Consider the following 24,929-nt stretch of genomic DNA (forward strand, 5'->3'; position numbering starts at 1 on the left):
AGCACATAGTTGTAATTATTAAAACTTGCAGGGTCCCCACACCAACCCTTTTTCTAGTTAATCTTGATTTTTAAATGTGGTCATACTGTGGAAAGCTGGAAAGGTTCTGAAGTGATAATGGAGGTAAATGCAGCCGCGGTGGTCAGATCACAGACGGGGCTGATGAGGCGAAGCCAAGCCAGGAGAAGACAGAATCTCAATATTGATTGCAGGGGTACCCAGGTCCTGCCTTGATTGACAAAATCCCAGCTCCAACTAGAAATGCCCCTTAACTGCTAAGACTTCTGATATAATTTTCACCTCTCCTGTAAGTATTTCAATAAATTGCGAACCTTCCATGGTCTAGGGGCTGGAGAATGGGCAACGTGGCCTCAAGGCACTGAAAAGGAAAAGCGTTAAGCAACAACAGCTAATGCTATAACACTGTCTTGTCCAACCCGCGGCCCACAGGCCACATGCGGCCCAGCACAGCTTTGACTGGGGCCCAACACAAATTCGTAAATGTATTTAAAACATTATGAGAGGTTTTTGTGATTTTTTTAAGCTCATCAGCTATCGTTAGTGTTAGTGCATTTTATGTGTGCCCCAAGACAATTCTTTCAACATGGCGCAGGGAAGCCAAAAATTGGACTCCTCTGCTATAAATCATCCATCCGATCACCTGCTTATTTCAGCGAGATGAGCAATTCAGTTGGACAGAACCCTGGTTTCTGGCAAGAAAGGAATATGTGGCTCTTTTTATTCCCTTTTTAAAATTCTATGGTTTTTCAATTAATTTACATCTACCTAGATGCACATAATGATGCATTTTAAATTCAGTACTGTCAACTCACTTTGAACTATGAGACTTATAAGAGAATGTGCAGAAAGCCAGCTAAACGGGAAAACACTGTTTTTCCTCCCTTTACAGAACGGCTGCAGTGGAGCCCCCGTCGGGCTCCACTTGACCTCATTAGAAGTTATGTGCACAGGTCAGGAGAAGCTTACAGACTAAAGGGCCTTCCATCCTCCTAAGGCCACGTTTGACTGTATTTCAATGTCATAATTTAGTAGAGTGGTTTTATTCTAGTTGTTCTTTCATTTTAATAGTCTTTTGAAAGCTCACGCTGGCAGTATGCGGGACTGTAATTAAGAAGTGGTTTTTAGGCAGGAAACTAGCACATTCTTGCTAATCTGAAAAGCAAAATAGTTACATTGCAAGTAGGCATTTTCTGAATTTTTTAATAACCTCAAATTTAGAAGTCCGTAAGCCTTTAAGGCAAAGTTTTAAATAACTCTTAACTATACTTTAGTGCAGGTGAGTGATTAGAGATACTGCCTAAAATATACAAGGATAAATATTATTGGAATGGAAGGAAGGAAATTATGTTCATTTGTGATTGCATGCCGTCTAAAGTTGATTATAACAAAAAGTTTTTTTAAAAAAAGTGCTTCTCACATTTAATTACAGAGAAGCTGTCAATCATATAAAATGCCTACACATTTTGCAGGCATATATTTTGGTAAATATGCTGATAAATATCTCTGCTAAAAATGTTTACGGTAAAATTCTTAATTTTCAACCTAATGCTGTTCACATTGATCCTTTGCACATACTGTGATGTAATAATAAGGATTAAAATTGTATATACACGCACCCCCTGCACACATAAATAAACATGATGTTTTCTGGTTTCATGTGGAAAAATCGTGTAAGAGGTATCGAGCTCTCAGAAACATGTTGTGAAAGGAATATAGAATGGAAAAGGAAACTAATTTTGGAAATAAATCTGCAGGGTGTAGTTTCTGTAAAACTGGGAAAGATCTCCCCAGAGCTTTCAATACTGTCACGATAGCATTCTGTATGATGTTTTCTAATCTGTGATCATCTCCTAAACCAGCAACGTCCCTTGGAGTGTAAGGCATTGATTAAATGCCAAACTCTGAGGACGGTTTGTAGTGCAAATACTTACAGGCTCATATTAAATATATGAATCCCAAAGGCTTTCTCTAATAACTGAAAAGAACCCTTTGAATCTAGCTACTTATAGGTGAAAAAAATATGACTAGGAAATGTTGTACAGAACAGGTGTAGCCCGTTCCTCATCCAGTTGGAATCAGAAATCAAGTCTTCTGACTTCCACTCTTATCTAGGTTTTTATTTGTGATCAGTGTGAAACCTGAACCCAGATTTTAATTTTAGAGAACTGACAGGGGAATGTTCCATGTTAATCTGTGACATACCCATTCTCTGGGGTATCGGTAGTTGGACCCAGTGCTAATTGCTGATGACGTGGATAAAGAAGGCAGAATTGCTGTTCTGAAGAATCTTACGATTCGGCTTTTGAGCTGTTCCTTTTTAGTGGTTCTAACCACGAAGCCACTGGGAGCAAGGTGCAATCTCTCAGGGATCCACGGTGCGCTTGGTCAAGTCCTCATGAGGACATGAGGAAGCCAAGATTCAGGAGAGTGGATGAGCTCACAGTGTGTCAGGACGCAGCAGGGGCTTCGCTGAGTGTCGAGTTCTTTCATGTTTCCCCATCTTTATGGATTTCTGTGAATTACAGACAATTCCATGGTATACGGGTAGCCCAAGGCCTTCCTAGGGAGACCTGCACATTTTCTCTTTGACCCAGATTCCTCTGGACTTAAAACCATTTAGTCTCTGGATGTCAGACCCCAGCTCATCTGATAAAAACATGGAATAAACCAAATAATGGTTTTTACACAATGACTTGGGACAATAGTCTTTTAGTAAGGAGATTAGAGGGTATCTGATTCTACCCCACTAGCGTGTCCATATTTAATTGTAATGAAATAACTACCCACAAAATTATCTTTTCTAAATGTATTTTCTCCTTTTCTGAGTGTGTATATCTGTGTACATCCCTGGGTTTATATATTGATTGAAAGACAATGAAAGGAAAATTAATCTGTACAAAGAGGAAAGAAGTGGGGAAAATAAACAAACACACTGGAAGAGCCTACTAAGTCTCTGTTTAATTTTACTTAGTTAGGGCACCATTTTTCTATTAAGACAAACTGAACATTTTCCAATATAATGGAATAAATGTTTATTTTTACGGCCCCCTCCTAGTGAGGGAGGCAGGTGGATTAGCCGTGCCCATCTAGTGCTCTCTTGTTATTGGGAGTGAGGACTGCTACATTGACTTTTTAATTTAATTTTATTTTATTTTATTTTATTTTAAGCTCTGGGATACATGTGCAGAAAGTGCAGGCTTGTTACATAGGTAAACATGTGCCATGGTGATTTGCTGCACCTGTCAACCCATCGTCTAGTTTGTAAGCCCCGCATGCATTAGGTATTTGTCCTACTAGAAAATCAGTGCTGTTTCAGTTACCTGAGCCTCATGGCATTGGCAGAAAGTGCGTGGGTCCTAAAACACTTTTACCTGATCCTCATTCAGAATATGACGGTGACACCGACCCACTTCTCCCCACCGTGTGACCTGTCTCCCCAAAAGTTGGGAACCCATGACTGAGCCTTCCCTCTCCTGGCTGGTCAAAACCAAGCCATGTCTTCTTTATCTTCCACATACTTATTACATCTACTCTCGTTTTACAGCTACTTGAGAAGATAATGCCGCATACAGAGCATTTTAAGCAACATCACACGTCTTCTGTGTTACTATTGCATGATGAGATACTTCTGTTATTTTTTATTTGTTTGTTTGTTTGTTTTTTATTATTTAGGTTTTAGGGTACATGTGCACAATGTGCAGGTTTCTTACATATGTATCCATGTGCCACGTTGGTTTGCTGCACCCATTAACTCGTCATTTAGCATTAGGTATATCTCCTAATGCTGTCCCTCCCCCCTCCCCCCACCCCACAACAGTCCCCGGAGTGTGATGTTCCCCTTTAGAATGGCCATCATTAAAAAATCAGGAAACAACAGGTGCTGGAGAGGATGTGGAGAAATAGGAACACTTTTACACTGTTGGTGGGACTGTAAACTAGTTCAACCATTGTGGAAGTCAGTGTGGCGATTCCTCAGGGATCTAGAACTAGAAATACCATTTGACCCAGACATCCCATTACTGGGTATATACCCAAAGGATTATAAATCATGCTGCTATAAAGACACATGCACACGTATGTTCATTGCGGCACTATTCACAATAAGAAAGAGTTGGAACCAACCTAAATGTCCAACAACGATAGACTGGATTAAGGAAATGTGGCACATATACACCATGGAATCCTATGCAGCCATAAAAAATGATGAGTTCATGTCCTTTGTAGGGACATGGATGAAACTGGAAAACATCATTCTCAGTAAACTATCGCAAGGACAAAAAACCAAATACCTCATGTTCTCACTCATAGGTGGGAATTGAACAATGAGAACTCATGGAGATACTTCTGTTATTACAAATTCAAGATGAAAGCGACCTCAGGCTTGCAGACTACAGAATGCGACAAGATCCCAGCACACTGTGTTGTCCTTTAGTGCATTCAGACAGAAGGGAATAGAAGGGAAGGGTATGTTCTTTGACTTAGTCGAGAGTTCAGAGGAGATACTCAAGACTAAAATAAATCCTTCCCACTTTTATAACTGAACTATGAGAAAAGGAATAAAAAGGTAGATAATGAAACCTGGAATGTAAACAAATTTTACTTAATTTTAAATAAACACAGAAAGGGCTCTTACAGTAATGAGTACAAAACGATCTGAACAAGGATGGAATCTTTTGCCTCCAGTGTTAATGGTAAAGATAAAACTTAAAGAACAAATATCATTTAGCAGTAAGTCCTTCATTTATCTTTCTATACACTATATGCCTTTTTCATTAACGTATAAAACTGCATCTTTGAAGATTTGGATTTCTTATTAAAGTTGCTAACATAAGGATCCAATTAAGGCATAGAGGGACTCATGCTGTGAATTTTCCTCAGGTATATGATGGAAAAGACAGTTCCTCACGTCCACTGGGCACCTTCACTAAAAATGAACTTCTGGGGCTGATCCTAAACAGCACGTCCAATCACCTGTGGCTAGAGTTCAACAGCAACGGATCTGACACCGACCCAGGATTTCAACTCACCTATACCAGTAAGTGACATACGGCTTCATCACATTCTTTTTTTATTTTGTCAGGATACATCTGATACTTGGCTTATATTAAGTTTTAAATATTGATTTTTTTTCTGGCTGCCTACTGTGTTTTGGATTGCGGTTTATTTCTGTACTCTGTTGACCGGTTTGTATATTCAGACACATTACTAGCAGTTGCCTGAAATTTATCTAATTGGAAATATTAATTTTAATAACAAAATAGTTGGACCTGAAAAGGAAACATTTTAAAACATTTTAGATCTGATGGGCTTAAATATATTGATTGGAGTATAGTATACATTGATAAAAATTCATGTGCTTATATATGAAGGCTTTAGAAGAAATGTTTGGTATAACCGGAGGTAATAGAGTTTGAATGACACACACACACACACACATATTTATACATTTAATCATATATATGTATAAGCACACACACACATAACAACTACATAATATGTAGTAAACTATTTTCTTTTCAACACTAATTTTCAAGATGCGAGAACTAAGAGGCATACTTTGAATACTTGCCGAAGATAACAGTTTTAAGAGTTGGTGGAGCCAGGATTGAACCTGTAGCTCCCAGTTTTCGGTGCTTCCCATCATTTGTATGAACAAATCAATGTGGAATATGTTTTTAAAGATGTAAATGAAGAAGCCAGAAGAACAGGGAAATAAAAGAGATGCTGTGTTTCAAAAGTAGAAATTTGCAAAATGATAACTGCCATTTTCAGCATTTTTAGTTCTGAAGTAAAAGAAAAAGCTATTTGGTGTGGGTAATTAAAATTAACTAATTAACTAAAATGTTTAAAGTATATAAAATTGTCAAATCCTTCACTCATCTGATAAATGTAAAAACTATATGATACTGAACATCATGACATTAGAAATTTGAAAGTTTGGGTTTTTGAGCATAAAGTGTGTTAGTGATGGATGCTTTTATTTGATGGATGGGCAAAAAAGGGCCTGGAAAAGATAATATTCACCCCACAGATCCAGCGCTAATCCAGGTGCCTAAGAGGAAGATTAATCACCTCAAATCCCCCTTAGGAGGAAAAACCACAGGTGAAGAATTATAAGACTTTGGGCAAAAAAATAGAATAAGCGTGGCTGAAATCATGAGGAAACGAGTTTTTCACTTTTGTGATAATCCCATTGAAAAGATTGAGTAAATAGAAAGCCTATAAATTAATATTTATGCACAATAAACTCAGAACAATTGATGTTACAAGATCAACCTATAATTATAAAATTTTTCCTGGAATTTTACTTTGCGGGATTTCGCTCTCAGAAAAGTCTCAGAGAGCTCTCGTGAAACCGTTTTGCTTGCAGATGGAACGAACGCTCTTGTGATTGTTTTCTCCACTTCTCGTCCCTGTCGAGATGTTCCATGTATTTTGTTTTCTTACTTGGATGCCTTCATCCCCACTTCCTTGCCCCTACACTAGTCTTAGAGGAACACAGATACTTGAGAAGAAAAACTGTTTGAAAAGCCTGTGGGTAAATTAAACTTTGTCTAATTACGGGGAAGTTCCGTGCACACCTACGTTGTTCTTCCAACTCTCTTGCCGCTGAACCTGAACACATTTTCGTTGCTTTTTCTTACAAATCCTGCCCCTGCTATGGCTCCCTGGGCAAAGAGCAGAAAACGTTGGCCTGGGATCCTCCCTCTCTCCTGGGACCTCACCCTCAACACTGCTGCAAGTTGGGATCTTACTAAGCTCACTTTTTCCCTTCCTGTGGCTGCTTCACAGAAAACACATTCTGCTGTGCTCAGCTTGTATTGTATTTCTCATTACGTTTCCAACCCTAGTAACTGCTTCCCCTGTTCCTCCAACTATTTCCAGTTGGAATGATTTCTCATTTATAAACACTTGGTCTCATTTTCTCATGGTGATGGAAAAAGTATCCAGAAGAAGACTTATGCATACTGGAATTTCAGGGGCTTGGCATCAATATAGGGATACTGAGCTGTTTCCATAACTCTGAAGCCTCTTTTGTTGTCCAGGTAGCAGTTAGGAGGGTCCATGTGCTCCAGAGCTATGTGACTAGATGGAAACTAGAGGTGGTCAGCTTGTTCCATGATTATGTCCACCCTCCCTCACCCAGAAGGCTTGCATCAGTGGGTGACGCTCAGCCCTGCCTGGACCCCACATGGATACTGTGACTCTATTGCTTCCAGGCATCCGGCATCACTTTAGGATGGTTTGCAGTCACTCCCACTTCACTGAGTAACTTTGTAAAAGCTTGAATCTATCCATCTGTTTATGGGCACTTTCCAATTCTATGGACAATTTTGATTACATAGTAGCACAAATGTTCTATAAATAGGAGAAAGAAATATTGGAGGGGATTGGCACTTAGATCTTATTATACTCAATTTGACAGGAGTAATTTTCTTGCTCTCCGTGTTTCACCTTTTTGGTTCCACCTACAAAACTCAGACAGTCCTCAGGTCTCCTTTGCAAGATTGTCTTAGAGCTGGAACATACTGTCTGATGGGAAAATATATTTGTAATAGAAATTTGGTGGTGCTGATGGCTATATAATCAAAAGAGTATTAACCTCACATTAAGTTGTTAGGTTTAAATATAAGTAATTAAGCTTAAGAAATCCCCAGCTCCCCAAGGTGATCAAATACCTGAATCGAATATTTATCCCAAGAAGATGTCTCAGAAATGATGACTGGTTATATAAAATATTTTACGCAACTTATTAATGCTTAAGACTGTGTAAAGTCACTTTCAACTATTTTCAAAAGACTTTTGTAATTGCCTCTTGCTAGTTAATTGCATTACTTAAGGAAACATTAGTATTTAAATGTTTCAGATCCATAATTAATGCATATACATGAGTAGATTAGAAAATGTCAACACAGAGTAAAATATACAGCTTAATAAAAACCCCTAACATTTTTAGAAATGGATTCAAACAATATTTCTGTATCCCTTAATATTTACAAAAGCATACACTTAGGTATCTTTCAACTTCACAATCCCAGTAATTCCAGGTCTTGGGAAATAGCTCCTTCTACTCTTCTTCATGAATTAAAAACCGAGTCTTCAAATCTTTCAGTCATTTGCTGCACACAGGGAGTGGTGTAATTGCAACCCAAATCCAGGCCTTCTAAGTGAATACCAGAATTGTTGACGAACTTATTTTCAATGATTTTAGGTGATCCTGCTTTGGCTGGCATCAAGTATATTGACCGATATTGATACATGCAAAGGAATTGGCAGGGAAGAAAAGTCAGAGTATCTTTGGGCCAAATTGGAATAAATATGTTGGTGAATAGGCATTTATTAAGCAACTACTGTTTTCTGAATAGCAAGTCAGATCAAAATAAAATTTTAAAAGTGTACCGTCATTATAAAACACTGCCTTTTATTACAGATTTGTCTGTGTTCTTACCACATAATATGCTTCTGTTGTATAATGATGTCAAATGGAGCCATAACCCATAGCTCTGTGAAATCGGGGACAATGAGTGTCCACTTGTTTGTACTTCTTCGCACCTTACACAGATGTGTGATCTCTGACATAAGAAGCTTAGAATGGATCATTGTCATTCAAATTGTATTCCCTGGTGACACTGACGGTCCACAGAGATGTCTCAGGCAAGAAGAAGTAAGAGTTTCACCTGAATTAACGGAAGCATTAGATATCAGAGTAGCCCTCTGAGGGTGATTTATTGATATCCATATAGGGTTTCCGGTACATGGACCAGCTTCGTCAATTATTTCAAATTACGGAACTGGCATTCTGATGTTAAAGTCCCATCGGCCCTCTGATGATACAAATCTATTTTGGGTACACCAATGGAACCAGATATCTGAGCCTACAAAATCACCCAGGGAATGCTTTTGAAAGACAGCTGGCTAGCTTTCCTAAGGCAACCCCCCACCCTTGGCTCTTAAAAGTCTCACTTTTTTGATAGAGAAGAGGACCCATAGTCAGAGACATCTTTAAAATGTTCTCCAAACAGAGGCTTGAAGTGAAGGGCCTGTGAAAATGGATGAGGAATTACAGATGGGTATAAAAGACATTCCAAAGAAACATTGAAAGGCTGGAGATGAACAATTGGATCTGTGAGATAGAGGTGCCACAATTCCATATGGCAACGTTGTACCAATTATTTTAAAAAGAAAAAGCCCTTTCTCTGGAAAGTTACGGTCCTCAGGATGCACCCTGCAGAAGTGCACTGGCCAGCCCTGAAAATGAATCAGCTGCATGGCTGGTATCATGGGAGAGGCCCTGCCTCTGAGCCCAGACACTTTGCAACAACAGTGTTTAATTTGGAGACAGGGAAATAGGGACATTCACAATTCCTTCTCTTCATCCTCCCCCACAACCCAATTTCTCACCCCTGGTAAATTTTCATTTTGGGGGGATCCTGAATTGGTCCCATCATCACTATTCTGAATTCTCTGTCTATTCCTTTCTTGTACTTAGCTGTGTTTTGAGTTATACAATTTCCATTATTTTATTTATGTACTTGGTCATGGTCTACTGCCCTCATTCACTTGCTAGTTTCTGTTCCGTGGACACTAACTAAACTTGTCAAGAAATGCCCAGCACCCACACATGGCTAAGCCACTCTCCGGGCATAGAGGCGTGGATGCCTGGGTGACTTGGACATAGAGATGAGACAGGCATACACGTGTGGTTCAACAACTGAACTCATACATCAAATATGTTGTGTCTTGTGGCTGGTTTTAGCACCTCAGAGGGATGACAGACTCCTTAAGGGGGTCGTTTTGTATTTGCATGTATTTTTGGACGCAATTGCAATCCCACAATGCCTGCTTGGCATTAAGTTTCATAAATGATATTGCTTGGGAAATAAAAGCAGCTGCCAAAGTAGGAAGCTGGAGAAGTGCCTACAGTGCAGACGTGGTGAGGAGGCTCATCAGGGAAAACCTACCCGAGCTTCTCTTCCACAAAGCGCCAGCGATTCCTGGCCAGGGGATGTTGGCAGATGTTCGAACAGAGGTAGAAGAAACATCATAAACACTTACGGTTTGGGTTTGTGGTGGAGCCACTCAAAGGAATACTTTTGTTTAATGACACAGAAAATAATCAGATCCCTATGGGCTGACTTTCCCTCTCCCCACTAGGCTGATTCCAGGTGAATGTGTGATCAGTGCCCGAACTCCTAGGGAGCACTTGATCTCAGCAGACACAAGACTGGTCTTTCTTTGAATCATTTTGAGATGGCTGGGCTTAAGGCCATGGGCCGCTCTGTCCAGGCGCTGGTTTTGTGGATATGCATTCTCTGTACATCAGCATTAGACATAGCATTGATGAAAGAGTGGCCATCACTTACCGAGAACATCCTCTGTCATTCTTTACACCTATCTCATTGTTTAGGCAAGACTGCCAACCGCAAAGAGATCTTTGAAGCCACCAAAATAAACGCAAGCTTAAATTTTGGTTGTAGAATAAACCTTGTGGGTGAGGGTCAGGCACGGGTGTAGTTACGCAGAACAATGACTCTCCCCGGCTTGCTTCTAAGGGATGCTTCATAAATATGTGCTGAATAGATATAAAAATGTTCAATTAAAAATTGATGAATAATAAAAGCAATTTATTTCATCCAATTCGGTATGTTTATAAAAATCTTTTCTGCTTTTGAAAGGTTCTAGACTTTGAGATAAGTAAGAAGATGGAAGATGGGGATAGGGCAAGTCTGTTGTTTTGGTTTGTGGCAGAGTCATGTACTGAACCCTTTTCAATCTTCTTGTCATGCCCAGGGTTCCAGGGGATTAGTCAGCTGCGCTCTGGAGGCAGGGGGGCAGCAAGGCCTGGCCAACCCCAGCTCCCAGCCTCCTTGGAAAGTTACAATTCACAGGACACACCCTCAGGCACAGCTCCTGTCTAATTCATAGAGCAACTGGCATAAGGTCAATCTCCTCGAATTAACTGACATTTTTAGGAGAGCACTATTACGAGAGCTGTGTTTTGGAGAAGGCTTGTTGGACTAGGATCTGACCATCTCAGACATGCTACAGATTAAGGTCAATGCCGGATGCTATATGAATTAGACAGGAGCTGTGCCTGTCCTGGAAGCCCCCACACAGCCCAGGGCCAGCGATGCCTGCAGCTGGAGGCGGGACTCTGAATCTGTTCTGAAAACAGGGAGTTCGGTGTGCAGGGCTCTCGCCCACACTGGGAACACCGTCTCTGGGTCCTCTGTCTGCTTGGGGGCACAGGGCTCTGTGATGAAGGACACGCTCTCAGTGTGCGCTTGCTCTGTGGTAAAGTGAGACAAAATCAGACCAGGGTAAAGCATCTTTCCTCTAGTTCCTTGCTCTGTTCAATCCCAACCGCCACACTTTTTCCCAGTATTGATTTTATCTGTGAAGCAGGAACAATAATAGTTTACTTTCCTAACTTATGTAGAAAACACATATGAAATGGCTTTTGAAAACATCCAAGTGCTGTATGAATTTAAGTATGTTTTCTTGAGACTTTGTCTAACAGGGGTCATGAAAAAGGCTATACAAGGTGACACATGTCTCTTGACATAGGAATGCCTACAATTTGTGATGGGAAGTGAAGACAGTTCTCATGGTTCAGGGGCCTTGGAAACACTCATAATATCCCAGGTCGCAAAGGGACTGATTAGCATGTATTGTAACTCACATGTGAAGGCCTTGCTATGATCTAACTTAATACTGATGAAAACCCCACAGTTACGATTTTTCTACTGCTGTGTTTGTAGAAACCTGCCCGTGGCTCTATGGTTCAGGAGGAAAAGGGATTTTTTTCTAACTTCAGTTACTCAAAGCACTTTGAACATTAACTTGAGCACAGTCCTATGGGAGAAATGTTTTCTAGGCTTAGGGATTTCTCATAGTCCTCCGCATGTAAATTAGTCCAAAATAAAAATCTACAAAGGCTGGGTAGGAAGGTGAGACTTTTGAGAACAGAGAAGCCTTGGATCAGGTTTCTACCTTCTGCTCTTTGAACTTCAGTCCATGAATTCAACTCTCTAAGCCCAGTCTCCACCTGGCAAAATGCAAATAATAGTAAAGCACTGTGCAGATTTGTTGTGAGAATTAGTGACATCATATAGAACATCCAGCCCCATGTCTGCTCCACTCTTAAGTGACATTCCATACACAGAAGCCATTGTTACCATTAACCTTTATTTATTGTTATTATTTTCTTGAGTCAGAGTCTCACTCTGTCACCCAGGCTAGAGTGCAACAGCACGATCTCAACTCACTGCACTTCCAGCTCTCAGGTTCAAGCATTTATCCTGACTCAGCCTCCTGAGTACCTGGGATTACAGGTACCGACCACCACACCCGACTGATTTTGTATTTTTAGTAGAGATGGGGTTTCTCTATGTTGGTCAGGCTGGTCTCGATATCCTCACCTCAGATGAGGTCTTGGCCTTGCCTTGGCCTCCCAAAGTGATGGGATTACAGGTGTGAGCCACCACGCCTGGCCAAACCTTTTATCTTATATGAAACATGAGACCATTTGTGTCGCTGGGACACGTACCAGTGGCTGTGTGTCATGGAGGGGAAATTGATCCTGCCACTCTGCTCTTCATTGCATGGTCATCAAAGTGACTGAGAGGCTGGAACTGTGAATTCCTGACACAGAGCAGAGGGTATGGGCAAAAGGGACCATTAGAGGCTGGTTCACCAATGCCCCTAACAAGTGACATGAGAGGGAGGGAGAGAGAAACATAATGGTGTAGAATGTCCAACCAGCATTGACTGCAGCCACCTCCAGGGTCCTGGGCCCCTCTCGGTTTCACGAGTCATAGCTATGCTTCTCACTCTGCCATGAGCTGTATCAGAAATGTTTAAGAGACAGTATCATCTCCTAGAATTAACTCACTTTTTTCAGGGGAGCGTTATTACAAGAGTTGTGTTTTGGAGAAGGCTCGTTGGACTAGGAGCTGACGCTCTTAGACGTGCAACAGATGCAGTGGGATCATCCAATGGTGAGACATTGCAGCTCCCCAGCAGGCTGTGCTGCCACTTACAGTGTGCACCTGCAGACTGCCTGGTCATACTCAGTTTAAAGAACATTAGAGAGAGACCTAGGAAGTCCCACTCTACTTCCTCTACAAATTCAATGTGAAATAAAAAAGAATGACATCCATTCTATAAAATGGCCCATCCATTTGCAGCCTCTTGCATTGTAGCTCCATGTTTATGTTTTTGCCACAATAAGTAAAAGGTGAAGGTGGGTGATTTGATATTGACAACTAATTCTGAACACATTACAACGTAGCCTGTGGATGCGAAAATTAAAGCATGGAGCTGTGGGTTTATGTAGCTGTCATGCTGGTTTTATTAACACATTGATAGAATAAAAATGACATCAACATTAAATATACTATTATAAATGAGAGAGTGGCTTTGGAGAATAAAAATGACATCAACATTAAACATACTACTATAAATGAGAGAGTGGCTTTGGACAGGAATACATTCTCAAGACTGATACAGAAGCACTAAGCATTGTCACTTTGGTGCTTGAAAACAAGGAGAAAATATTGCAAGCAAGAAGTGTACACAGTACTGAATGCAATCAATTACTGGAAACAAACGTGAAGGTGAAGAGCAGGGTACGTCAGAATCCATCATTTGGAGTCCCTGAGATCATGCATTGACCAAGAGAGATAATGCTTTCTTTATAGGATTGACTGATACCTTGAAAAGGTTGATGTCATTTTCCTCTGGCATCCTCTCCCACCTGTCTCTACCCAAATACATCAGTAGACACTCTGTATGTATCTCATATAGATTATTTCAATGCCTTCACCTCCCTGGCTATGAGTAAGATAGAAAAGTGCATCACGATGGGTCCATGTCAGCATTGATTACTTCTTTTTAACAACTAGATTTTGGAAATCCTATACAAGCTGAGGGGAAGTCCTCAAATGCACATTTTCTACAATCTAATTTCTTCAATAATAAAGACATTGACAGATTTCCCAGACATTCTTTGTTGTGATGTGTAAGCATTGCTGTTTTAAAGTGAAAGAGATTATAGTATTCAAAGAATAGCATTCACTGCCTTCTTGGTTTTTATGGTGTATTATATTTTAGGAAATTGAGTCAAAGCATCTTTTCATCCAGTGAGTAGTTTTAAAAATTATTCACAACCATGCTAAGAACCCAGGGAAAGTATAGAATAGAGTTATAAAAATAAGGAAATATTCAGCCTGCACGTAAATCCACACTAACAGGTTGTTACTTATTTCAATAAAGATTAAGATTATGGCAAACATATTATGCTGCTCTAGTATCTACTCCTGGCATTGCAGTATCTGTGTAGTTTGTAAATTGCGGTATCTATATATCATTTGTAAATAAAAGCTTACGGCAAAATTTTGTTCTTACATAGCTGTTAACTTAGCTGAGAAAAATGTTGGGAAAATATCCAATAAGCAGTGTTTGTTTTTCCCACAGTTAACTTGTAGATAATTTTATAAAGCGTTTTCAAATAACAGGCAGTGTTGTGTGCATTAGTTTTCTATTGCTCTGTAACAAATTACCATACAAGCAGGGACTAAAACAGCACCGTTTCTGATCTCTCAGCATCCGTGGGTCAGGAGCCCAGACACGGCTTGGCTGGGTCTTCTCTCAGGGTCTCACAAGGAGGTGACCAGGTATTGGCTGGGCTGTGGTCTCATCTGAGTGTCAGGGGCCTCTTCAGGCTGTCAGCAGGACTCAGGTCCTCACAGTGGTCAGACTGAGACTCCCAGCTCCTTGGTGCCACTGGCATTTCCCTGCCACGTGGCTGTGGCCCTCTCTGTGCAGGGCGTGTCCTTGCTGGCTTCTCCAAAGCCATGGGGAGCCCTCACTTCATGGAGGCCAGACTGTCTTTCAAGGGCTTTCCCTGGATTGAATGAGGCTCCCTCAGCCTCAATCCCCTGGATTGAGTCAGGCTCCATATCTCGACAAACTCAGCGTCGACAGATCAGACAATTCCGTGGCGTCAGGTGCTCTCACACTTGCGTGTTCAGTTGTCAGTTCAAGTCACAGACTGTGCCCACACTCCAGGAAGGAGAAGAATCATTCATACATCCAGGGTGGGAGCAGCAGGAGGTGAGGTCATCAGGGTCCCTGCAACATCTGCCCCTCACAGTTTCCTGTTTAGGAATGTTTTCATTCCATCTCAGATAATTTCATTTAAAAAAAGTGTGTGTGTGTGCACGTGCGTGCCCTCCCACACACTCTTAAAGACATAAAGTATATACTTAATAAAGGAAATGTACAATTTGTTGCTTACATGTACTTTTAAACTTCCAGGAAATATTTCAGCTTACAGTAGTGAATCTGTTGTCTGCAAATAAAACAGGTTTCAGCGGTCACATTCTGTATGGTCACAGGTAGTTTTATTATGTGCCCAAATCTTCCCTAAGCATAAGCCTGCCTGCAGCTCCTTCCAGGCCCCTCCTCTCCTCTTCCCAGCTAATTTGGGCCCCACCTGGAGAGACTCGGAGATGTCTGGAGGTGGGTGAGGAGCCGGCAAGCCCTCAGCAACCCCACCTTCCCTTCTCTGCTAGGGAAAGCTTACAAGAGGGTCTTATTCACATGCAAAGCAAGAGGACAGAATACAATTGTCATCAATGTTTAATCTTAGAGATGACCTTTTAAGGAAAAGTCATTGTTTTCATGCCATCAAGCGGTAGTTTTGGATAATATCCGTGCATCTAATAGATATCTCAACAAACATTTATGTTTATGTATTATACCTGTCATCATCTATCACCTAGCTCTACTTATCTATCATGTGTCTATCAGTTAACTGTTCATCTATTGATTGATCATCTATGATCTATTTTTATCTATCTGTCTAGCTGTCTGTCTGTCTGTCTGTCTATCATCTGTCACCTGTCAACACTGATCTTCTCTCTGGAGGACAGGATGCTCTACTCTTACATAGGCCAGAAAAGTTGTACATTGAAATGAATCAAGTTTACACATAAAGAAATAGGAGTAACTGCTATTCAATATATCATTCACATGGGAACTTCAAAGATCTGGCATGAAGCCCTGAAGCTCAAATACCAAGTTCATCCCAGGTACACACGCAGGAGAAACCGCCAGCTGTGTCTTTGGGGCCCATAGTAAAAGAAAAATATTGGATAATATATCAATGAGCGCTGGCCATGTGCCAGGAAATTCACATTCATTGTCCCATTTTATCTCCAAAGTAGCCCTTTAAAGATGGTCCTTTTGTTATTTTCAGTTTAAAGACACGAAACCGAGGCTTCCATAAGTTAAGGTCCCATCATTAGTGAGTGGCAGCACCAGGACTCAAAGCCCGTTAGTATAATCCAAAGCTCAAGAGCTTCCCACTGATACATCATGACCATTCTGTGTTTTCATAGCATCAGATAAAAATGGTCACCAACTCATGGCCACTGTTAGCAAACATCTGAAATTATGTGGGATTTTGATCAGTGCCTCTGGTTACATGATTCTTTACCACAGATAACAACGTTGTTTCTCCCTCAGTCTGAAATCAGAATCTAAATAGGGAAGTTGCTTTTCTTTTTTTTTTTTTTTTGAGACGGAGTCTTGCTCTATCAGCCAGGCTGGAGTGCAGTGGTGCCATCTCAGCTGACTGCAAGCTCCGCTTCCTGGGTTCACACCATTCTCCTGCCTCAGCCTCCTGAGCAGCTGGGACTACAGGCACTTGCCACCACACCTGGCTAATTTTTTGTATTTTTAGTAGAGATGGGGTTTCACTATGGTCTCGATCTCCTGACCTCATGATCTGCCCGCCTCAGCCTCCCAAAGTGCTGGGATTACAGGCGTGAGCCACTGCGCCCGGCCCTGTTGCTTTTCTTTTATATTTGAAATATTTTATTTAAGATGTCATCTCTCATACATGGTAAGAAGTAATATTTTAGTATTTTCTTGAGGTAAATAAAAAATAAAAACAGTTTTGCTATAGTATCCTACCTGCTGGTAATTCATTCCTATATCCATGGTAGAGCAACAAAATTCAAAATAAAGTATTTGCTTTTTAATCTCAATTTATTATTATAACTTTTGTTTCAGGTTTGGGGCACAGGTGCAGGTTTGTTATTTGGGTAAACTCATGTCACGGGGGTTTGTTGTACAGATTATTTGGTCACCCAGGTACTAAGCCTAGTACCCATTAGTTATGTTTACTGATCCTCTCCCTCTTCTCATCCTCCCCCCTCCAATAGGCCCCAGCGTCTGTCATTCCCTTCTTTGTGTTCATGAGTTCACACCATTTAGCTCCTGCTTGGAAGTGAGAACACATGGTATTTGGTTTCCTGTTTCTGCCTTAGCTTCCTAACAATAATACCCTCCAGCTCCATCCATGTTCTCACAAAAGACATGATCTTATTCCTTTTTATGGCTGCATAGTATCCCGTGGTGTATACGTACCACACTTTCCTTATCCAGTCTCTCACTGATGGGCACTTAGATTGAGTCTGTGTCTTTGCTATTGCCAATAGTGCTGCAATGAACATACGCATGAGTATGTCTTTATGGTAGAACAGTTTATATTCCTCTGAGTATAGGCAAGTTTTTAACCATATGTTCCTTCACTGTTTCTAAGAAAATGAAATGAAGATGCTATAGTAATTGAAGAAGTTTATCAGTGTGAGGAATGAGATTTCTATCTGCAGGGTTCTCTACCCACTATCCTGCTTGGGCCTGGGAGGAGCTGCACCCAGGGATGGGGCCGCACCGTGACTGCCATGGGCTGGAGCTTTTTGTACCGTCCATTCCTCCACACAAAACATCAGACATTTCATCTCATGACTGTGTGGCTATAAAGATCAACAGATGACTGTATATTAACACAGTTTCTTTAACCCAGAAATTTACTTTTTCTTCTGATTTAAGGAAATTAAAGCATTTCCGTAAGCCACTAAAGAGAGTGTGGGCCCTAGGCACTGTGCCCTGTGCCCCTAGCAAGTAAGTTAGCCCCTAGCAGACAAGGAGAGCAGGAAGCAAAGGCTCCCTCACAATGCAGCACCCTGCACAGAGTGATGGCGTGGCCTCTGCTCACACTCGAGCTAGCACCGGTCCTGCAGGCCCACATGGCCCCGGATTAGGCAAGTCTTTCTGGAAATGGGGCTTTACTTTTGAGGGCAGGCAGACCTTTGTAGTAGCCCGAGCTCTAAATTGTGAAGGGGGAGAACTCATGTTACACAAGAGGGGTAAATACTGCTGTCTGTGATGGCATAGGCCTTAGGAAGGGAACTGCTGTGCGTTCTCATGGGGAAAAGGTGTTAACTAGATAACAGTAGGCTGTGGCTGCCTCAGTTTCCCCGTTCATGATATATGCTCCCCTGTAACGCGGAGCCCATCTTGAACTCTCCACCTGCTTGCAGGGTGTTGTCTGTCTCCTGCTTATCATTTCTATCTCCTGCAGAGCTGGGCTCTGTCACCCTGCAAATGCGTCATGATGAAGCCTGCTCTTAGGGGTGCGGCTGTCAAGAGTCTCCCCTTACTTGCTGGAAATGTCTCTTATAGAGTTCACTTTTGCTCTCAATGTCCTCTTTCCTAGCTCAGCCTCCTCTGTTATTGATAATATCCTAAAACAAGGTCACTTTTCAATGCCCTCTTCAATGCTATGGCATCCCCTCTCTCCTTCAATTGCATATCTTCCACCTGCATCCTCTGCCAACAACTGGCATCTCCTGTCTCCTTCAATTACATATCTTCACCTCCATCCTGTGCCAACAACTGGCATCTCCTGTCTCCTTCAATTACATATCTTCACCTCCATCCTGTGCCAACAACTGCCATCTTCTGTCTCCTTCAATTACATATCTTCCACCTGCATCCTGTGCCAACAACTGGCATCTCCTCTCTCCTTCAATTATATATCTTCACCTCCATCCTGTGCCAACAACTGGCATCTCCTCTCTCCTTCAATTACATATCTTCCACCTGCATCCTATGCCAACAACTGGCATCTCCTGTCTCCTTCAATTACATATCTTCCACCTCCATTCCATGCCAACAGCAGCCTCCATATTTAGGTAAATTTTTTCAGCCCTGAGTTCTTCCTCATGCTTTCTTCACCTCTCTTTGGTACATGATAATGGAATTCTGGGATGTAATAGACTTGAGCCCAAGCATGTTATAATAAAATACTTGCTGTCTTATTTTGAAGGAACAATATAATGACCTTAAGACTCTTTATGGATATTACTAAGAGTTCAGTGCCTTTTATTTAAAAGATATCATATATAACTAATTCCCCAATTTAATTTAAAATTTATTTCACATTTTTTGTTTATAAATTGGATGACAAAAACATATTTTTTTCTTTGTTTTTTATGACTATCTTGTTGGTTTCACGTGAACCTCATCCTCTGCCAACGTATTTTGTGTGTTATTGTCAACTAGGATAAGACCGTGGATATGATAACAGGATATTTTCTGAACCCTCAGACACATAACCCACTATATGTTCATTGGAGCAACTTTGATTGAAACTGATCATTGCTGTGGGCCAAGAAAAACAGGAATACATTTTAGGCCGAAGATCATATGACAGTCTGAACACAATATTTGAAGTGTTTGGAGGGTGTAGCAACAGACAAAATTTTGTAAGGTATTCTGTGCAGATGTTTAGCAGTGGGTACCCAATATGAGGTCACAGAAATTCTGATAGGTGGATAAACTGTAAAAGTCACTCAGGGTCAGATGATATTCATAGACAAAGCAGAGGTGCCTCAATCAGCAGACAGGCAGGCATAGCTCCAGTGAAAAGCACCAATGGGGAAAAAGCATTTATGAAGCAGAATGTGTGCTTACAGGAACGAAGGACACAGGCAGACTGTCAGATCTGAGGCTCAGACACAGAGGAAGGCATCAGTTTAATTAGAGACGCATCCAAGAACAGGTTTAGGAAAAGGAAGTGGCTTGGATTTTGGCGTTGAATCACAACAGCAGAAACAAACCAGAAGCAGGATGCCCTCATTGTGAGTCTCAGAAAGTGGATGGCTTTACCTGCTGTAGAAGGACAGAGTAGTTTCCAGAAACTGGAACCTGAATTGGCTGGCAGTGCTGGAGATGCCCCAGTTATACAGAGAGATGCATCCTGGGCTAGGGCTAGTTAGGGCACTGGTCATTTACAGAGTTCAAGGTGACCCAGTTAAAGGATCTGGGTCACAGTGAATATCCATGGAAGACCAACAGAAGGATGCACGGTATGTGCAGGTGAAGAGAAACGACGACCTGGAGCTAAAGGAAAAACCACAACATTTACTTATTTCACAATTTGTTTAAAAGATAAACTGATTTATTATAAAAAATAAACTAAGCATTTACATCTAACAAAGTTACTTTACTTTCTTATCTAAAAATAATCTGTACGTGCTCATATCTTCAGTTCTATTCCCCCAAAATGAGTGGTCTACCTCAAACTTTATTATTCCCAGGTCACTATTGAAACAATTATCCTATGAATTCTTATTGAGTACAACATGGTGACATTCGGTTGTGCAGAAAGGAAAGTTGATGTGTACGTTAAGAGGAAAATTAACTTGTAAGCTCAGAATTTTCTGTGCTATAAGAAAGATAGTATTGTAGGCCGGGCAAGGTGGCTCATGCCTGTAATCCCAGCACTTTGGGATGCCAAGGTGGGCGGATCACAAGGTCAGGAGATCGAGACCATCCTGGTTAACATGGTGAAAGCCCGTCTCTACAAAAAATACAAAAAATGAGCCAGGCGTGGTGGCGGGCTCCTGTAATCCCAGCTACTCGGGAGGCTGAGGCAGGAGAATGGTGTGAACCCGGGAGGAAGAGCTGGCAGTGAGCTGAGATCGCGCCACTGCACTCCAGCCTGGGTGACAGAGCGAGAGTCTGTCTCAAAAAAAAAAGATGGCATTGTAAAGATGGCAAGTGTTAATGCCAGTGATGAGACAGGAGGATGACTATGCACATGTTTCTGTGATTAAATCCTTGCCAACCTTTCCGCTTGTTGTTATTTTTTGTCTTTTTTTGTTTCCTTTTAGTGGAGAATGGGGTCTCGCTCTGTTGTTCAGGCAGGTCTTGGGCTCCTGGGCTCATGCCATCCTCCCACCTCTGCCTCCCTAAGAGCTGAGATTACAGGCATGCGCAAACCTTTCCTATCAAGGTATCAAGGCATAGCCATACATTTTTATAAACTTACACCTTGTAAGAATCCTGAAAATGGCATTTTTACTCTTCTTCTATAAGAAAAGAAAGCCTATAAAATATTCTTCAATTGAATGATTTTCGGTGGAAATATCGCAATAGATGAGGCAGTCTGAGCAGTTCCAATACAACAGGGAGACAGGCTGCCTGGGAGCACCTGGGAGGAACTTTCTTATGAAACAAATGGGCATTTTGCAAGCAGGGAAGCCATCCCCATCTGTGGGAACGCAAACGTACAGTTCCTGGTTTACGTTAGAAAGTTTTACTTTTATGTGTCTATTTTAAGCTTCAAAACAAGTGTTTAATAATTGTAAAACATAAAGCACTTGGGGTCAAACTTGAGAACATTCAGGAGAGGGCAAGTTTGGGATGTGTCTTTGTAGCACTGCAGCGCTCTGAAACCGAAACACCTCATACCTTTGTCTGTCTCAAGGTGAGGCTGCCGTAAAAACAAGACATAAACCTTCATTCATTTCTCAAAGGGAGGAAGGTGGAAAGTACCACGATGACCATTTTAAGAAAAGACAGTGACACAAGATGATGCTTAATTGATGTACTCAATGTCCAAAAGCAAATTAGAGGTAGAGATGGGCCTATATTCCAGTCTCTTGCCATTTAATATGATGTTTTATCGTCCTTGCTAACTGACCAACATGTATGTCATCAGGAAGACTGAAATGTCAGTGTACGATGTTGTCGAACGGCCCACTGAAACCATGCCGTGCTTGGATTCTGTGGGAAGAAGCCACGTATTCTGTGGCTGTAATGGGAGATCTGTCTAATAAGCGTCTGTGATCACCCTGGTGACCACTGTCATGCCCTCAAATCCTACAGAGGTCATGTCAGTCTAGGAGCAGCTTTTGCATTGATTTGGATAATCTCCTGCAAGGTTTACTTTTGCCAATTATTTTTTCTTATTTGCATAATGAATTATTCCTTATATTTTGTGATGATCTGGTAGTGGAATCACATTGCTATTTACTTTCATCATGTGGGACTAATTGAGGAATATGTTGTTGGCCACTAGTACTTGGAGAAAGACAAAAGGACCTAGAGGAGGATGACATAAATAATCTAATTATGAGGATCGAACTCAAGGCTTATGACTTAAGTGTGAAATCAAATGAAGGCCGACAGATGATATCATCAAATGTCATAAAATCTAAAATGTTGTGATAGGAGCGATGACAGAATATTTGCCCATTCTCCTGTAGGGATAATAAAAAGTGATTGTGATTGTATTAGTCAGTCATGGATGCATTGCATTAGCAAGGTTCGTTTGTAGGAAGTTAAGCAGCATGGAGACCCGGACACCGTGTCAGGAAGAAAACGCGGGGTAATGGGTCACAGGTCATGCTGTTTCTGATTTTGATTTTTCTATGTAGGTCATTTTTAATGATGTCGTTAAAAGGAAAAATGTTCTAAAATCTGTTCAGATTAAAAATTGTTATTTTTCTCTGCTCCACAAATTCTGACATAAAAACATTTGAAGCCTATTTGTATTTCTACAACAAATTCTTTTTTTTTCTTTTAAGCCAAGTAAAAATTTCAGAAAACACTGATATGAAAATAATCCTGTCAATTAAATTCCAGTGCCAGGCAACTAGACCGAGGAACGTGAAAACATATCAAGGCAATTGGGAATATTGAGCTTGAAATTTGCAAAGATCTGAAGTGATACAATTAGCACCATTCAATAGTAAATGCCAAGATTGAACACTCACTGTCAGATATTTTAAAAATGACAAAAGGTGGGGTGAAGGAGACTCCCCCTCCTGGGTCCCTGAGGTTGGGTGTGTGTCTATTTTAACAGTGATGAAAGGTGGGGTGAAGGAGACTCCCCCTCCTGGGTCTCTGGGGTTGGATGTGGGCCTGTTTTAACAGTGATGAATGTGGGGTGAAGGAGACTCCCCCTCCTGGGTCCCTGGGGTTGGCTGTGTGTCTATTTTAACAATGACAAAAGGTGGGGTGAAGGAAACTCCCCCTACTGGGTCCCTGGGGTTGGGTGTGTGTCTATTTTAACAGTGACGAAAGGTGGGGTGAAGGAGACTGCCCCCACTGGGTCCCTGGGGTTGGGTGTGTGTCTATTTTAACAGCGATGAAAGGTGGGGTGAAGGAGACGCCCCTTCCTGGGTCCCTGGGGTTGGGTGTGGGCCTCTTGGCTCTGCTACCCACCTGCTGCTTCATCTGTCATATCCCAGGTCATGTGTTTCTTCTATAAACACAACATTGTTTTTGAAAACTCTTAGTACTGAAGTGCTATAACATTTTTTTAAAAAATCAGAGTATTGTAACTGTTGAAGAGTGTTTAAAGTTCTCTTACGATGATTTTAGGCAAGTTTCCCTTTTAACTCCTTCTAAAAATGGGGTAAGATCATGGGTGTGGAGTGTGAGAGAGAGAGAGGGGTTGAGAATGGACCAACGTTTCTGGCTTTGGTGACTATTAGTGACTTGGGAAAATGGGGACGGGTAGATTATTGAAGGTAAAAATAAAGAGAGTTAAGATTTTATTTAGGGGTACAAGAATGTTGAGGTCCCTTGTCATTTGCATTAGGTTTTCAATCTTGCTGTGATGTGAACCACAGATTATAGATGCCCACGAAGTTAGAAGTTGCCCATTGCACGTCATACAACCTACTAAAATAATGACAATAAGACAATGTTAGACAAAAACACAATGTTAGAAGTGGAAAGATAAATGACAGATATGTTTTTAAAACCCCATAATTTACAGGACAGTGATGACTTGAATTGTAAATGGGATGAAGAAGGGAATAAACCATGACTCTGAGGTTTAGGTTCTGATGAGGAAGGCTTCAGTGCTATTAAGTTCCATAGGAAAAAAAACAAAAACAAAAACAAAAAACAAAAAAACAGTTCAGAGACTTATCTAGGAATCACAGTCCTTCCTAAGTCAGGAATTTGCCATTATGTTAACCAGAAGTCAATTTCCTTTGTTAAGAATAAGAAAATGATTTTGTAAGCAGACTGGACTGGAGAAATGACTCCATGATGATGTTTGAGATTTGTGGGTTAAGTAGAGGTGCTCGTGATATGCCCTGGATGGGCAAACTTGCCTCACTGGCTGTGGACTCCACTGCCATGATGTCTGACACCGCTATAATGCAACCACACCTGGAGGCCAGGTGACTAGGGGTGTCCCTACAGCTTTGGTCAGTTTACTGGAACCTATGTGCATTATACATCCTGGCCAATGAAACCAACTGAGGGAACAAGACAAGAAAGTTCCACAGGTAGTTATGTATGCACATGGATTAGCTCTCTCTTCTGGAAACTTCCAGGAGCCTTAAGGCAATTTAGCATAAAACAAGATCTATACAAAATAGGCCTATTTGGAAGAAGAAATTCTTTATCTGTGCTCTTCGTACAATATTTGAAGGAAATGCCAAGAAACTGCTCATTCTTATATATAAGTTCTTATTAATTTGAATGTTTAGTCATTTCACTAATGCTGTAAAATGTAACAGACCTAAAGGAAGAAAATGGCTCTCACTGAAAATATAAAAATAAAATGATTCATCAGGAGGTGAAGGAAAATATTCTGCTCCTGTTGGAAATGTGTGCTGTTACTCATGTTCCTTGCTCTGAAATGTATCGAAAATATTTGTCAGTTCATTTATCATCCTCAGATTAAAATCATTGTGACCAAAATAACACTATTTGGTATTCATAATGCTGAAGATGTCTGCACT

The 24,929-nt window shown here is 41.1% G+C and overlaps 1 protein-coding gene across 1 annotated transcript in view; it reads left to right on the forward strand.

The window, feature by feature from the left end:
- Positions 1–24,929, forward strand: part of CSMD1 (CUB and Sushi multiple domains 1) — a 2,040,038-nt gene that overhangs the window by 1,638,956 nt on the left and 376,153 nt on the right. Inside the window, exon 23 of the mRNA XM_032158987.2 lies at positions 4,900–5,056. Within this exon, the coding sequence (XP_032014878.1) occupies positions 4,900–5,056 (157 nt within the window). The remainder of the gene's footprint in view (positions 1–4,899; positions 5,057–24,929) is intronic.

The sequence above is a fragment of the Hylobates moloch genome, unplaced genomic scaffold (assembly GCF_009828535.3).
Source record: "Hylobates moloch isolate HMO894 unplaced genomic scaffold, HMol_V3 SCAFFOLD_8, whole genome shotgun sequence".
Taxonomy (NCBI): domain Eukaryota; kingdom Metazoa; phylum Chordata; class Mammalia; order Primates; family Hylobatidae; genus Hylobates; species Hylobates moloch.